The sequence below is a fragment of the Siphateles boraxobius genome, unplaced genomic scaffold, assembly GCF_051911475.1.
Source record: "Siphateles boraxobius isolate OS27281-9 unplaced genomic scaffold, OSU_SipBor_1 22, whole genome shotgun sequence".
Lineage (NCBI taxonomy): Eukaryota > Metazoa > Chordata > Actinopteri > Cypriniformes > Leuciscidae > Siphateles > Siphateles boraxobius.
The window spans coordinates 18,815,143-18,830,520 of NW_027508833.1; the positions used below are offsets into that span (position 1 = coordinate 18,815,143).

The 15,378-nt window shown below is 45.9% G+C and overlaps 1 protein-coding gene across 1 annotated transcript in view; it reads left to right on the forward strand.

Annotated features, from left to right (window-relative positions):
- tyro3 (TYRO3 protein tyrosine kinase) overlaps nucleotides 1–15,378 on the forward strand; it is a 35,485-nt gene that overhangs the window by 7,904 nt on the left and 12,203 nt on the right. Inside the window, exons 3-4 of the mRNA XM_077238940.1 lie at nucleotides 12,505–12,605; nucleotides 12,716–12,886. Coding sequence (XP_077095055.1) covers nucleotides 12,505–12,605; nucleotides 12,716–12,886 — 272 coding nt within the window. The remainder of the gene's footprint in view (nucleotides 1–12,504; nucleotides 12,606–12,715; nucleotides 12,887–15,378) is intronic.

Sequence of the window (15,378 nt, forward strand, 5' to 3'; positions counted from 1 at the left end):
CGAAAGCATTGCATCCACAACATCCATCCATCCATCCATCTTCCTCCGCTTATCCGGGGCCGGGTCGCGGGGGCAGCAGTCTGAGCAGAGAAGCCCAGACTTCCCTCTCCCTGGACACTTCCTCCAGCTCTTCCGGGGGGACACCGAGGCGTTCCCAGGCCAGCCGGGAGACATAGTCTCTCCAACGTGTCCTAGGTCTTCCCCGGGGTCTCCTCCCAGTGGGACGTGCCCGGAACACCTCCCCGGGAAGGCGTCCAGGAGGCTTCCGGAACAGATGCCCGAGCCACCTCAGCTGACCCCTATCGATGTGGAGGAGCAGCGGCTCTACTCTGAGCTCCTCCCGAGTGACCGAGCTTCTCACCCTATCTCTAAGGGATCGGCCAGCCACCCTGCGGAGAAAGCTCATTTCGGCCGCCTGTATCCGGGATCTTGTCCTTTCGGTCATGACCCAAAGCTCATGACCATAGGTGAGAGTAGGAACGTAGATTGACCAGTAAATCGAGAGCTTTGCCTTACGGCTCAGCTCCTTCTTCACCACAACAGACCGGTACATCGACCGCATTACTGCAGAAGCTGCACCGATCCGTCTGTCAATCTCCCGTTCCATCCTTCCCTCACTCGTGAACAAAACCCCAAGATACTTAAACTCCTCCACTTGAGGAAGGATCTCTCCACCAACCTGAAGTGAGCAAGCCACCCTTTTCCGACTGAGGGCCATGGCCATGGCCATGGATTTTTTGCATCCACAACAAATATTTATATTTATTGAAGATAAAAAATGTTGTAACTTCTCAGTAATGATTTCATGTAATTTAAGTGTTTAACTCCATTAATCAGAATGGCATATTTAATCTAAATGTTTACATTAGAAGTAAAACATAGTTTAAATCATTGTTTTATTTATTTAAACTGTATATTTAATAAAACTGTGTATTTAAAAAGTTTTGCCACTGCAAGCACCACTTCACATTTTCTTCTGGAAATGTACATTCTAGTTTAAACTGTTATTGTGAACATGGACTGTATTAATGATTAGGACTTAAGATACGGTTTTAGATATGCGTCAGTTTCACTAAACGTCCCAACGTGCTCGCTGGCGCGGACATTTAAGAAGGGATGGATGTTTGCTTCATGTGATAGGCTTGGTGAGTGAAATTATATTTGTATTTTCTTTCTGTATATAATTTTCTTTAGATTTTCTGTCCAAAAGTGACCAAAAAGACATTAAACTCCAGCTCACCATCGGTGTCGCCAAACTGCTCCATCTCCAAAATGTTCGTACGCATGGGTCAGAGTTTGCGAGCAGGTGCACACACTTTCCCGTCAAGTTTGTTTTTATTAATCACAACTTGTGCGTAGGAAGTGGCGTACGCCTCTTTCAGGGCCTGTTTTGTGCGTACGTAATGGTTATAAACGAGGCCCCAGAACAGTTGTTTGTGCTTTTTTTTGTTGGATTTCACTGCAACTCTTCATTACAAATTCATTACTGTCTGTACGGTAAAAGACACCAATGTGAATACACTTTATCAAGGACTTTTTTTATCAAGTCTAAAATGTTTGTTACTGTAGCCATTCTCTGACCTTCAGAGTTATACAAAATTATTTTCAACCGTGTCCGTTTGTAAGTTAATTCTTGAGCACAATGTGAAATTGGACGTGAATACTATGTTTTGTGAGCGAACAGTGTGCCAGGTTCTTGTTTATTGATTCCTGAACTTAACCAGGATAGTTTAGGATATACTACAATTCAAAATTTGGGGGCAGTAATAGTTTGTTTTATAAGAAATTATACTTTTATTCAGCAGGGATTTATTACACTGATCAGAAGTGACAGTAAAGACACTTACAATGTTTCTATTCATAGTAGAAAAGTGAAAAAAAAAGTATTAAGGAGGTCAAAAATATTAAGGAGCTCAACTGTTTTCACAACTGTTATTATTATTGTTAATTATTGATGATAAGAAATGTTTCTTGAGCAATAAATTAGCATATCATAATGATTTTTGAAGGATCATGTCATGTGACACTGAAGACTGGAGTAATGATGCTGAAAATTCAGCTTTGCATCACAGGAATAAATTACATTTTAGAATATGGTTAAATGGAAAACAGAGAAAACCTCAAACTTTTAAATGGAAGTGTAGCTCAGTCAGCTTTTAAAAGCTCGGTTACCTAACGTAGCTCGGTTACCTAACGTAACCTCGGTTCTCTCTAGAAGAGGGAACGAGTATTGCGTAAGTACAGCTTACGCTACGGGAAAGATTAATCTTTTTGAGATATTGAAGCCAAAATTTATCCTTAATTTTTGTATCCATTGTCAACGCAGTGCCGCAGCTTGCAGACCTTGAGCAGGCTGTCTAGCGTGCTCTTAGGCTGCCCTGCGGGAACTGCTGCAGCCTACCACTGAGCCCGACGTGACGTCACGTCCAATGAAGGGCGCTCGCGCCTTCACAGCGTCGAAGCCCACCAGAATGGGCGTGGCTTAGCGTATATAAGCAGGCTCGGAGGCTGAATTCTCTGATTTTCATTGACTGAAGCGAAAAAACGCTCGTGGCGCAAGCACGGCAGGTTACGCAATACTCGTTCCCTCTTCTAGAGAGAACCGAGGTTACGTTAGGTAACCGAGTACCTTCTCTTACGAGAGGTTCTCTCGTATTGTGTAAGTATAGCTTACGCTACGGGAACCCCTTGTCAACGCCGTGCGCGTGAATTCAAGCTCGTTTTGCCACCTTTCAGTTATTTCATTTTCTGCAGCTTTCTGAAATGCCAGTATGTGGGGATTCTCAAATGAAGAAGTGGTCTGTGCACTTTTCAGAAGCCCTTTAATGAGTGGGGGTAGGCTAGAGAGTGTCACATATGACTCCCCACTCAGGTACACTGTAGCACATTCGAAGGGTTTTAGAGCTCTCTCCAGCTCTTCCAGGAGGCTCCATTGTTCTGGCTTGAGGTCAAGTTAATGCTTTGATCTATTTGTGATCCCTGGGTCAGACAGACATGCCGTTATAGGCCATCTTTGCTCCAGCAGACGTCTGATCATGTAATATGTGCTGTTCCACCTCACACTTACATCTTGAATGAGGCTGTTTTCTGGCTGTCCCATTTGTTTTTGCTTTACCTTCAGGTTATTGCTGGCAACCTCACTCTTGTCAAAGTGCTCCACCAGGGACCTTGCAGCACCAATGGCCTTTTGAATATGGGTATTCTTCTTCATAGCATGGTTCACAATTAGCTGCAGAGTGTGACCAGAGCAGCGGACGGAAGAGATCCCATGTTTTTCTTCTAGGATTTTGAGGGCACATACAACGTTTGATGCATTGTCATGAACTATGGCAAGTATTTTATGCAGAGGAATTTCAAATTTGGCAACTGCAGTTTCAATCCATGATGCAATATTTACGGCTGTGTGCCTCTCTTCAAGTGGCATGGTGGTCAAATTAAAGTTCATGAGCTCCCATTCATCATTTATGAAGTGGCAGGTTAAGCCCAAGTATGCCTCTGTGGCCATACTTGTCCACACATCTGTTGTCAGACATATCATGGAGCTGCAGGACAGCGCATCTTTGGTTCGCTGAAGTTCCACATCATATTTCCTCTCCATCATTTTGGTGAAACATGTGCGTTTGGGTAGAATGTAGCCAGGTTGGAATGTTGCCACCATGTTCTTGAATCCTTCACCTTCAACGATGGACAGTGGTCTCATATCTCTCACAATCATTTTCAGGACACTGTCAGTGAGTACTGCTGCAAGTTGTGGCGTGCAGTCCTTCCTGGGAAGGAATTCAATCAGACTACTTTGCCTGCAACTGACAAAAAGAGGAGAAATACACAATTAGCCTACTGATGTAGAGAGCCCATTCCTAATATCCTGTCTGGGCATCCACCTTAACCTTCACATCAATATATCAGCCTACTTTTGTTAGAAGCTCATTAAGTAAACTGTTAAAAGGCATTATGTATTGACAATCTAAGCATAAGTATCTAATTTCCATTGGCTATACCATATTTAGTCCTAATCTAATCCTCTATTAACAAACATGTATGTATTCATTACATAAATTGGTTATTTGCTCTGCCTTAAATTAATACATTATTATCTAACTGTAAATTTGTATATGTACATTTCTGAAATGCATAACTGATAACATCACTCTGAATTTTAAAGTAGAGATGCATGCATTATCTGTAAAGCTGCTTTGAGACTGGACTACCCTGCTATGCTTAGCTCTGCTTAATAATGAATCGCGCGGAAAGCAGGCAGGCATGCACTATCGGGCCCAAAAAAATCAAGCCCGAACCTGCCCGAGCCCGTTGTGTCCGAGCCCGGCCCGACACATTAACTGTAATTATGAGCCCGAGCCCGATTTAAACCCGACCATTTTTTAATACATGGGTCTTTATAATTGACGTTCTCAACTACTTTCTACTTTCTCCCGCCCGCAACATTTATGTTTTGTCCCGCTCCCGCCCGCAAATATACTTTTTTTCTGTAACGTTACCTCCAAATACTCGGTGTGTGTATACTTACAGATACATACACAGAGTGAGTGCATTACCGCAAGCGCTCCATCAAATCTAGTCCCGTGCCGCACTCTTTTGCGTTGGGAGTGCACGTCTCTAGATCAAGGACACGGCCCGAGGATAGTGACGGGAAATATCGGCCCAAGTTCGGGCTCGGGCAGAGAATCTATGCTCAAGCACGCAGCTATGCTGCTCGCGTACACTAATACACATTACACTTGCGTGCATTACGGAGTTTAAAACATAAACATTACTGCCAAAGTCTAAGTAGCCTGTTTAACATCCAAATTCAGTCATTGTACGTCTTAAAGCGTTAATACACGTCATTTCATTAATGTCCATATACTTACGTTGTCTTTTCCTTTTCTGTGGACGCATCTTTAACTCCGATGTGTTTTCTTTTTAGGTGCTTGTGCATCGTTGTTGTGCTCCCGTGATATGCAAGTGAAGTTCGACAGAGTGAACAGACCACTCTTTTGTTACCAGATGGCCTGAAATACTCCCATACTTTCGAAGCTTTTGGTCTAGTGCCAATTCTCTGACTTAATTCGGAGTCTCCTGCCTCTGCCATTTTTCATATCAAAGCAGTGAAGGCGGGGGGAGGGGGAAGAAAGAGAATAGTAGACAACCAGCAGGGCGCGCGCGCCCTCAGCACGCGCAGACCACACAGTGAGCCGTTTGAGACGGGAGACCAAAAATAAATAGGCGGTCAATATTTAACGTTGACTAAAATAATTGCCATAGACTAATTTTCATGGTCGATTACGTCGACTAGGTCGACTAATCGCGGCAGCACTAAATATAAGCGCAGTAAAAACACTCAGAGTGGCGATGCCGGTCAATGTATAAGCATATAGCACATAACCTGATACAGTGCAGCTCAACCAGAAGAGCTAGTCACATGAGAGTAGTTTGCCAACGATAGTACCTGGGCAGAACTGACCTCTTACTTAGACTGATAGTAGTTTCGCCTGCAGGGCGGGAACTTCCAGATTGTAGAATCTGACAAAGGTGGACGGGGAGGCCCAGCCCGCCGCCACACATATGTCATGGATAGAAATTCCACTGGACCATGCCCACGAAGAGGCTACGCTGCAATCGCATCTATTATCCATCTGGATAGACTGTGTTTCGAGGCGGCGAGACCTTTGGTGCGCCCACCAAACAAAACGAAAAGCTGCTCGGGGCGCCTGAAAGGGGCGGAGTGCGTAATGTAAACTCTCAGCGTCCTGACTGGGCAGAGGAGATTAACATCACTCTCGCCATCGGATGCTGGTAAAGCCGATAGCGAAATGACCTGTGCTCTGAACGGTGTGCCAATCACTTTAGGAACATAGCCATGTCTAGGTTTGAGGATGACTTTTGAGTCATTCGGGCCAAACTCGAGACACGCGAGCTAACAGACAGCGCGTGTAAGTCCCCCACATGTTTGACTGATGACAGAGCGATCAAAAAAACGGTTTTAAGTGATAAGTATTTTAGATCCACAGAGTCTAAGGGTTCAAAGGGGTATGCTTTCAGGGCCTCGAGGACCAAAGAAAGATCCCACATAGGACTTGAAGGGGGTGCGGGGGATTCATCCTCCTGGCTCCTCTGAGGAAGCGGATGATGAGCTCGTTCCTGCCTATCGACTGGCCGCGTGTCGATTCTGAGAACGCTGTGACGGCTGCCACATAGACTTTGAGCGTGGAGGGGGACCTTCCCTTTTCCAATAGCTCTTGAAGGAAACTGAGAAACCGCGGAACCCCACATTTCAGTGGGTCAAGATTTTTGTCTGCGCACCATTTAGAGAAAACACAGATCATTTAGACGCGTAGAGCCTTCTGGTAGAAGGAGCTCTAGACTGCGTGATAGTGTTCATTACTGCGTCTGGCAGGGCAACGGTTAACCTTTGGTCAACCATACGTGCAGAGACCAGCGCTCTGGATGGGGATGCCAGATCGAGCCCGAGCTTGAGAGAGGAGATCTGCTCTCACCGGAATTGGTCACGGGGCTGTCTGTGACAGCCGCGTCAGCTCCGGGAACCAAGTCTGGTTCTCCCAGCGCGGGGCTATGAGGAGCACTGATTGGCGCGTTTCCCTGATTCTCTTGATCACCTGTGGTAACAGAGATACTGTGGGGAAAGGGCCAGCGCGTCCTCGTTCTTTGAAAAGAACTTAGGTCAGTGAGCGTTGTCCTGTGACGCAAATAGGTCGACTTCCGCTTCAGACTTCCAAACTGGACTGTTTGAGGGTGCAGGGACCATTCCCCCATGGGAACATTGTTCCTGGACAGTCTGTCTGGGCCGTCGTTCAGATGGCCTGGCACATGCGCCGCTCTCAGTGAGCGCAGGTGGTGCTGAGACCAAACGAGGAGGCGTTCTGCCAGATTGCAGAGATTTCTGGATCTGACACCGCCCTGGCGGTTCACGTAGGACACCACAGACATGTTGTCCGAGCGGACTAGAACATGGTGGTCCTGTATAAGCGGGAGGAAACGCTTCAGTGCATTCTCGACCGCTATCATATCCAGACAGTTTATATGGAGGAGTTTTTCCCGGTCTGACCACAGGCCAAAGACTGGTCTACCCTCGAAGAGCGCGCCCCAACCCGTGTTGGACGCGTCTGTCGAGATGACCTTCCGGTATGAGACCCTCCCCATAACCACTCCCCGCTGGTACCAGTCGGCCACTAACCAGGGCTGCAGAGCTGTGATACAGCGGATTCATACGTAGCAAACCCAGCTGAAGTACCGCAGCAGCTGAAGCCATGTAACCCAGCGTCTCCTGGAATGTTTTCAGAGGGGCGGTGCTGTCCTTCTGGAAAGACGCGGCCAGTTGCTGAACACAGCGCGCGCGCTGAGTTGACAAGCGGGCCGTCATAGCCACGGAGTCCAGTCCTATTCCTAAAAAGGAAATTGACTGACTGGGCATTAATGAGCTCTTGGTCCAGTTGATCGTGAGACCCAGGCTTTCCAGGTGACTGATACCCCTTTTCCACCAAGGCAGAGCTGGTGCTGGTTCGGAGCCAGAGCCTAGTTTCAATTCGGTTCTTTGGTTTTCCACACGCAAAGCACCAGCTCCGAACCAGGAAAAGTGGTTCTTAAGTAGCACCAAATCATTGCTGGTCTAGAACAGAGCCAAGTAAGAACCACTTGCGTCAGGGGCTGGGGGCGGGGTTACCGTGACCAACAAGAGGAATAGAAACTTGTGACCGCCATTTTTAAATAGCAGCTAGTCGAGCTAATAGCAGCTCGATTATAAATATCCGTCTATGTAAGTTACGGCGAGCTGCACAAACGCGTTGGACTCCGATGTATTTTGTAAACCCATGAGCATCCATAGTATTGCAACGTCCGTTATTGTTGATGGCTTGTTCGAGATGCATCGGAGCGGCGCGGACCGATCGGAGCTGCGGGAGTGTTTGGAGAACATACGACTCCTTGTGCTTTTAGATCGCTATCGCAGTGCTTTGATGTCATGCGGAGATCGATCTGCGAGAAGCCGATGCATCTCGAACAAGCCTGGCGTACTGTTTGGCGCTACCGCACTAGCGTTGCTGGGCAACATGAGACGTATACAGTGTCGTAAGATCTGGCTCTGTTGTGGCTCTCTAGCCGGTGGAAAGGCAAATCGGTTCTTATTAAGCTCGTCAGTCGAACCCACTCTGAACCAGCTTTGGCTCTGGCTCTGAACCAGCACCCGGTTCTTGTTGGTGGAAAAGGGGTATGAGGGGCACAGCTCTGTGAGACAGTATTTCTGACTCTGATTGTGCTAGAACCAGCCAATCGTCCAGATAGTTCAGAATTCGCATGTCCTGATTTCTCAAGGGGGCGAGTGCCGCGTCCATGCACTTCGTGAATGTTCGGGGTGCTAAGGACAGACCGAACGGCAGGACGGTGTACTGATAAACCTGTCCGTCGATGGCGAATCTCAAGAATGGCCTGTGACGGGGTATTATCTGAATTTGAAAATAGGCATCTTTCAGATCGAGAGATATAACGTGCGCGAGGAGTTGTCTGGTTGTAATCATTTTGAACAGTCTTATCATAAGAGCTTTGTTCTAATGTCTCAGATCTAGTATGGGTCTGAGACCCCCGTCCTTCTTGGGCACGAGAAAATAACGGCTGTAAAAGCCTGACTCGCTCAGAGAAGGCGGCACCGGTTCTATGGCCCTTTTGCACAGCAGTTTTGCTATTTCTGAGCGAAATAGATGTGCTACTTCCGCATTCACTGTCGTCGTGGTCCGTCCTCGAAAGCGTTTATATGTGCAGCTAGGGGCAGAATGACCTGCAAGTTCTGATCGCCGCGCTGTGCGGACTCGAGAAATTGGACCGGAGGAATGAGCGTGGCGCGTGCGCTCTCTGTGCTTGAATGGGGCAGCTCGCTGACAGCAATAGCAGGCTGATTCATGTATAGGGTCCCGATAGCTGTGAATGGGGAGCGCTTTACAATCACATTGTGATGCGCGAGCGGCGCCGTGGGCGGCGTGTATGTTAGTAAGCGTGGGCACTCGTCAGCGGGCACGGGACTTACATTAATAGCTTGACCGGAATGGGGCTGCACTTTGGGACGCGCATCTAGCGCCGTGGGCGAAGTGCATGTTAGTAAGCGTGAGCGCTTGTAAGCGGGCACGAGACTTACGTTCATATTCTGACTCATGTAAAGCTGCACTTCGTGGTGCGTGCGCGGCGCTGTGTGTGAACTGCTTGTTAGTAAGCGTGAGCGCTTGCGAGCGGGCACGAGACTTACATCCACAACCTAATTGATATGAGTCTGCACTTTGTGAAGCGCGTGACTTGGCCGTGTAACAGAGCGGGCAGAAAGTAGATGTAGGCACGGACATGTGGGCACATCTCCTGCAGTTAACACTCGAGCGGCATTTGCCAGCTTTATGAGAGTGGGCTCTGCGGGTGACACGGGGAGTGCTGTGTTTGTGTGTAGGGGTGAGCACTGTGGTGTGAGCACTATTTCTACACTTAAAACACCGTCGGCATGAGCCGGATAACCAGACATTATGCTCTTTCTGAAATTTCTCTGGTTCGCCGTAAAAACAGCGGTTGTGTGCAGGCGAGCGGGTTGTGTTATCGACTTGTTGGCTGCTAAATAACTCACTGTAGTAGCCTGTGTTAAGGGGACTGACAGGGCGAAAAGCTTTGAAGGTGGTCCAGCCGCAGCAAGACCCAACCGTCTTTTCTCTCTCACTGTTGCTAGGAGGACTTTGCTTGCTCAGGTTTCAGTGTGATCTTTGGCCGTGGCCCACGTGGGGGGTGCGGTCTGCTGCGGTTAGCTGAGCGCTATCTGGGGCGGCCACCCTGTCGCTGCGAAGATTGGCTTTACTGTCTCGGCCGAACTGGGCGCTGTGAACTGCAGCGGAGCTAGCGCGACGGGGCAGGAACAGATTCATAGCCTGAGAGGTTTTCTGAACTTCAGAAAAACGGTCGACGATTCCGTTCACTGCCGGGCCAAAGAGACCAGAGTGGGAAAGAGGAGCGTCGAGGAAGGCAGCCCGCTCAGACTCTCTCATGTCAGCCAGCGTTAACCATAAGTGTCTTTCTGTGACAGTCTGGGAGGAAGGGTGCAGGCTTGGCAGCGAGCGCTCTACGGCAGTGACTCTGGAGAAAGCAGCCATCGAGTCTGTTGTGCACGGGCTCCTTGGGCGGCGACCACTCGAGCCCGAGGCGTTCAACGGCCTGTGAGAGGAGGCGCATCAACTCAGCGTCCACTCCAGTGCGGGCCGTGCCGGATTCCTGGGTCGAGGAGGCGCCGGAGTGCTGAGAACTCGACCATCCCTCACTATCAAAAGCCAGGATAGAACAGCTGTCCATAGCGGCGGGTCTTTCCGCCTCATTGTCAGACGGGGGGGCAGAGCGGGCCGTAGCTGGCGGCTAAGCGTCAGTGAAGGGCGGCGGAGAAGGTGAGGCTCGAGGGAGGGACTCCGGTGAGCGTGTCGCAGCAGCCGCAGGCACCGGAGGTCTTTGGGAACGACGCTTCTTCTTGCGCGGTCCCTCAAAGGGCGGAGTGACAGCTTCAGTTTTGCAAGCTTCGAGTCGAGCCCGCAGGGTCGACATCAGAAGCTCTTCACAGTGCTCACATCCTCCAATAGAGAGGGCAAGAGCAAGAGAGCGCAGGTAACGTGGCGGTCTCCGACGCTGAGAGGGGCTCTGCACGAGCCACAAGTGGAGCGAGGCATCTTGAAAAAGATGTCTCGCGCTCTTTTAGATAGTATAGAAAGGATACTCTAGATCCAGCGATGCGTAGAGCTCGCTGAAGAGATGAAAATCAGAGAATTCAGCCTCCGAGCCTGCTTATATACGCTAAGCCACGCCCATTCTGGCGGGCTTCGACGCTGTGAAGGCACGAGCGCCCTTCATTGGATGTGACGTCATGTCGGGCTCAGTGGTAGGCTGCAGCAGTTCCCGCAGGGCAGCCTATGAGCACGCTAGACAGCCTGCTCAAGGTCTGCTAGCTGCGGCACTGAGTTGAATATGGATACAAAAATTAAGGATAATTTTTTGGCTTCAATATCTTGAAAAGATGAATCTTTCCCGTAGCGTAAGCTATACTTACGCAATACGAGAGAACCTCTCATAAGAGAACTGCATTTTACATGAAGACCACAATAAATAAATACAGATAGGCCATATAAATCAAAATGTATAAAACTAACTAACTCACACACACAGCAACCTTTGGAGATCATTTACAGCTTTCTGTTGAGAAGTCAGGTAAATGTATCCCCTATAATGCAGATGTAATGCAAGCATTAGTAACATGAGCTTGCTTTGCTGAACGCTGTCAAGGCTGATAATCTCTTGCATGTGTCGTGACGCAGTCCAGTTGCCTAGATCTGTTTTAGGCCATTCTTAGACTAAACACAGTTTGGGTGGAAATTTGCTTTTGAAAGTGCTGCCTTGCTGTAAGATTAGGCTAAACAGGATAACAAACGGTAGAGAGAGAAACTGGCTTAGTGAATTATATAGACGTCACGTTTCCTCGCTGCATGCCTTGCCGCCTGCATAATCTATAAATGACTAGTTTCACCTGGTGGGTGTCAGTTGTAAACAAATGTATGTGTCATGCATTTCTTTTATGCGAATGCAATTCATGCCTTTGTTTGCGCAACTGACCTTTGTCTACATAAATCTTACCACTCTTAGACTGACTGGCTCTCTTCTAGTTGTAAAACTTGAGACTGATGTGTCATTATACCATGATCCTTATTACTCAAAAGTTTTGGGATTTGCTACATTTCTTAGTCTTATGTCATGTCAAGTCAAATTACATTTAAATAGCACTTTATACAAATACAGATTGTTTCAAAGCAGCATCACGGTAATAGACAGGAATATAAGAGTAATACGGTTTTTCAATTATGAAAGGAATACAATTTCAGCCGTAAAACAGCTTTAAAAAGATAATAGTGTCATTATTCAGCTCAGTTTAGATAAAAATACAATGTGAATGTTGCAAATATGTGAACATTTGCATTTGAGATTGAGGCACATTTGTTGAGCAGTGTTGGGGAATGTTACTTTAAAAGTAATGCCTTACAATATTGTGCTACTCCCTAAACAAGTAACTAAACTACTTAATTTCAAGTTACTTTTTATGGAAAGTAATGTGTTACGTTACTTCTACATTACTTTTTCGAATGTTTCATCGTGTTTTCACAGCTCGCACAGCTCCTCTGCAGTTACTCTCAATTTCTCTCAACATGGGTACAGGAGAGGTGTCAGGCAATTCATGGGAAAACAAAGTAACTTGTGTTACTTGTTTGAAAAAGTAACTTGGATATTTTGTTGTAAATTTAAAAGTTACGTGTTACTTTACTAGTTACTTGAAAAAAGCAGTCATTACTTTTTCTCATGTTACTTGTAATGCGACCCCCAACAGTACATTTTATTTTGGTTTCCATCAACATAAGAGTGTGTAAATGACACAATTTTCATTTGTGGTTGATTTAACCCTGTGAAGAGTGCCTAATCTGAGTGTTTCTTTGTCTTCAGTGTTAAATCCGTGCAGCAACAAGACGCCGGGAAGTACTGGTGTGAAGTTGAATATCACGGCACAATCCTTTCCTCTGAGCCTGCTTGGATTGCAGTAGAAGGTATGTCATTTTCTTCTTCTGAATCCTTTAAGTAGTGTATTTTCCTGATCATATCTTGTTCCTTTAATTCAAGTATTACACTTTTTGTCTCTTTACTGCTCATATTTTAGGTGTCCCTTATTTTGTGGAGGAACCAGAGGATGTAGCTACATTTGCAGGGGAGCCCTTCAACCTGACGTGTGCTGCATCAGGTCCTCCAGAACCTGTGGTGGTGTTGTGGTGGCTGGGAGACCAACAGAAGGGTGATTTCATGCCCTCCCCCTCAATTCTCTTTGTTAAAGGTGAGAGACACAAAGGGCCTGTCCCAATACCCACACTTGCGTTCTTTGCATTCGACCACTTGTCTAACTATGTTTCTGGTATTTGGACAAAGTGTTCAAGTGGGCGTGAAGACCGCAATTGTGTGTAGAACTTTTGATTAACCGATGGGGCACACTTACAACATAGTGTTATTAAAGGGGTCATATAATGGTACATGCACTTTTTCAAGTTGATTGTACTGAAATGTGTGTTGGCAGTGCCTGTACAAAACCATCATATAATGATAGAAATCTATCCAGTGTTGTTGTTTTAATCTCCTTATATGTTTTCCCCTGCCTCAAATTGAGCCGTTCAATTTGACGTCACAAAATCGGATGCCCCTCCCACGATTGTTGATTGACAGCAGCGTTTCAACAGATCCCTGCCCTGAGCGAGCTGTCAGTCATCATAGTCCGTCATTGTTGATATGCTGGAGCAGAATGGCGTCTAAGCGATTGTGGTGTTCTGTTCTTGGGTGTAATGACGAACACAGCAGTAATTTTGATGTTCCTAAATCCGAACCGCTGAAGACACAGTGGCTGAGTTTTGTTTTCGAAGGGAATATTCCCCACAAGCAACGTCAATGCTTTCATGTTTGCGCGATTCGCAAATCTTTTCTCACCAGACTGCTTTATTAACGAAGGAAGTAACTTATAAAGCTGATTTTGATAAGAAGCTGCTCCTGAAAAAAGAATCGTTACCAACTATTCATGTCTCCCTGCTGAACCTCCAGAAAAAGTAAGTGTAAAATTTTATTAACCTTTATATTAATATTTGCAAATCGCTTCACGATGAATGCGGCTAAGGTTTACACTCAGGGTACATACGGCATGTTTTCTATGTAGGCTACGACGTTCTCAATATAATTCATAATCCCACGTTTATAATGAACAACGCGTTATGGTTACTGTGTTATTACAAACTGAGTACGTATAACTTGCATCAGTAAACACATGGCGTTCGTACATCTCACTAAGTTACTCTACCCTGCCAGTACACAAAGATAGATCAAAGTGACAATATAATAACCAACCATTCAGAAACGTCATGTTCGAGCCTTAATTGTCGAACTTCTTCGGGCCGTCATCTTGTTCCGACTCCGGTTCAAACGGATACGGTTGCACAGATGTGTCCTCCTCAAAGACTCCCGCTGCCATTTTTTTCCTAAACCCTCAACTGTTGTCAAGGAAACACTCCACGTGCGGTGTGGTCATAACGCTGTTATGAACGCCCGCAGAACAGAGGGGCGGAGTGAGCGAAGCTCATTATCATTTAAAGGCATATGCACTGAAATGGCGTGCTGAAAACAGAGCTGTTTTTGACCAGGTAAAATTAGTGTTTTCTTACAATACTAACAAAATTTTTTAATTAAAGTATATTACAAACTTTTCATTTAGACCCTAAAGAATCAAATGAACTTGTATGAAAATGGCATTATATGACCCCTTTAAAATGCAAATATTGTAAGTAAGTTTTATTTACACATTTTGATTACTATCCACTTTAAGGGGGCTTTCACACTGGGCACGTTTGGTATGGTCCGAGAGCGATTGTTCCCGCTGCCCACTGCAGCATTGGTCTTGTTTCACTGTCATTAGATTCTGTAAAATCCTGGTGCATTTGTGCTCATCTTACATCATCACAAATGTGCATTGTGCATGATAAAAAAACAGAACGTGGGTCAATATATTGTGTTTTGTATTAATTTCATGCTATTATGCGCAGCAGAGTGAACGACACTTGGGTTTGCTGTATGTGCTTCACATGAAGGCAGCTTTCTACAGGTTGCAAACGGAATCTTTTGAGGAGGCAGTGGATTGCGAGCCATTCATTTGCTGCTCTGATTGAACTCACTCTGCATGATGACACTAAAAAAATTATCCCATGCATGCGCAGGTTTCTTTACTTCCTGAACAAGTGTGCACCCAAGTACGAGTTGCTTTCACATTCACAGCTCCCCAATGGTATTTGAGATTGGCATTGTGTTTGATTATAGTATTGAGAAAATAATGTGACACAAAAACAAGTATATAATGTGTTGTCACACTACACAACTACCTGAGATACTCTTACGCTACTGTAAATTTAATTAAGTTAGTTACTCCCCAATACTGCTCCTCTATTAGATAACTCTCCTCTATTAAAGGAGATTTGTTTGTTTGCTCACAACAGCAAACAGCTAATTATTCAGTAATATATTAATCACATTATGAATCATCATGTGAAACATCTAAGATTCCTATATCCTCTTTCAAATCTTCTGTGAGATGATATATGTCATGATTCCTGTTTTGTGTTCTCCTTATCTTGTGTGGTCTTATGATATTACCTACTCTGTGCCAAGTTTTGTAGTTTTTTTCTTATTGATTAGTTCCTGATTGTTCCCAGGTGTATCTTGTTTGCCAATCGACCCTTGAGGGTATTTATACCCAAGTGTTTCTCATGTTCTTGGTCTGGTGTTGTCCGTTTGTTG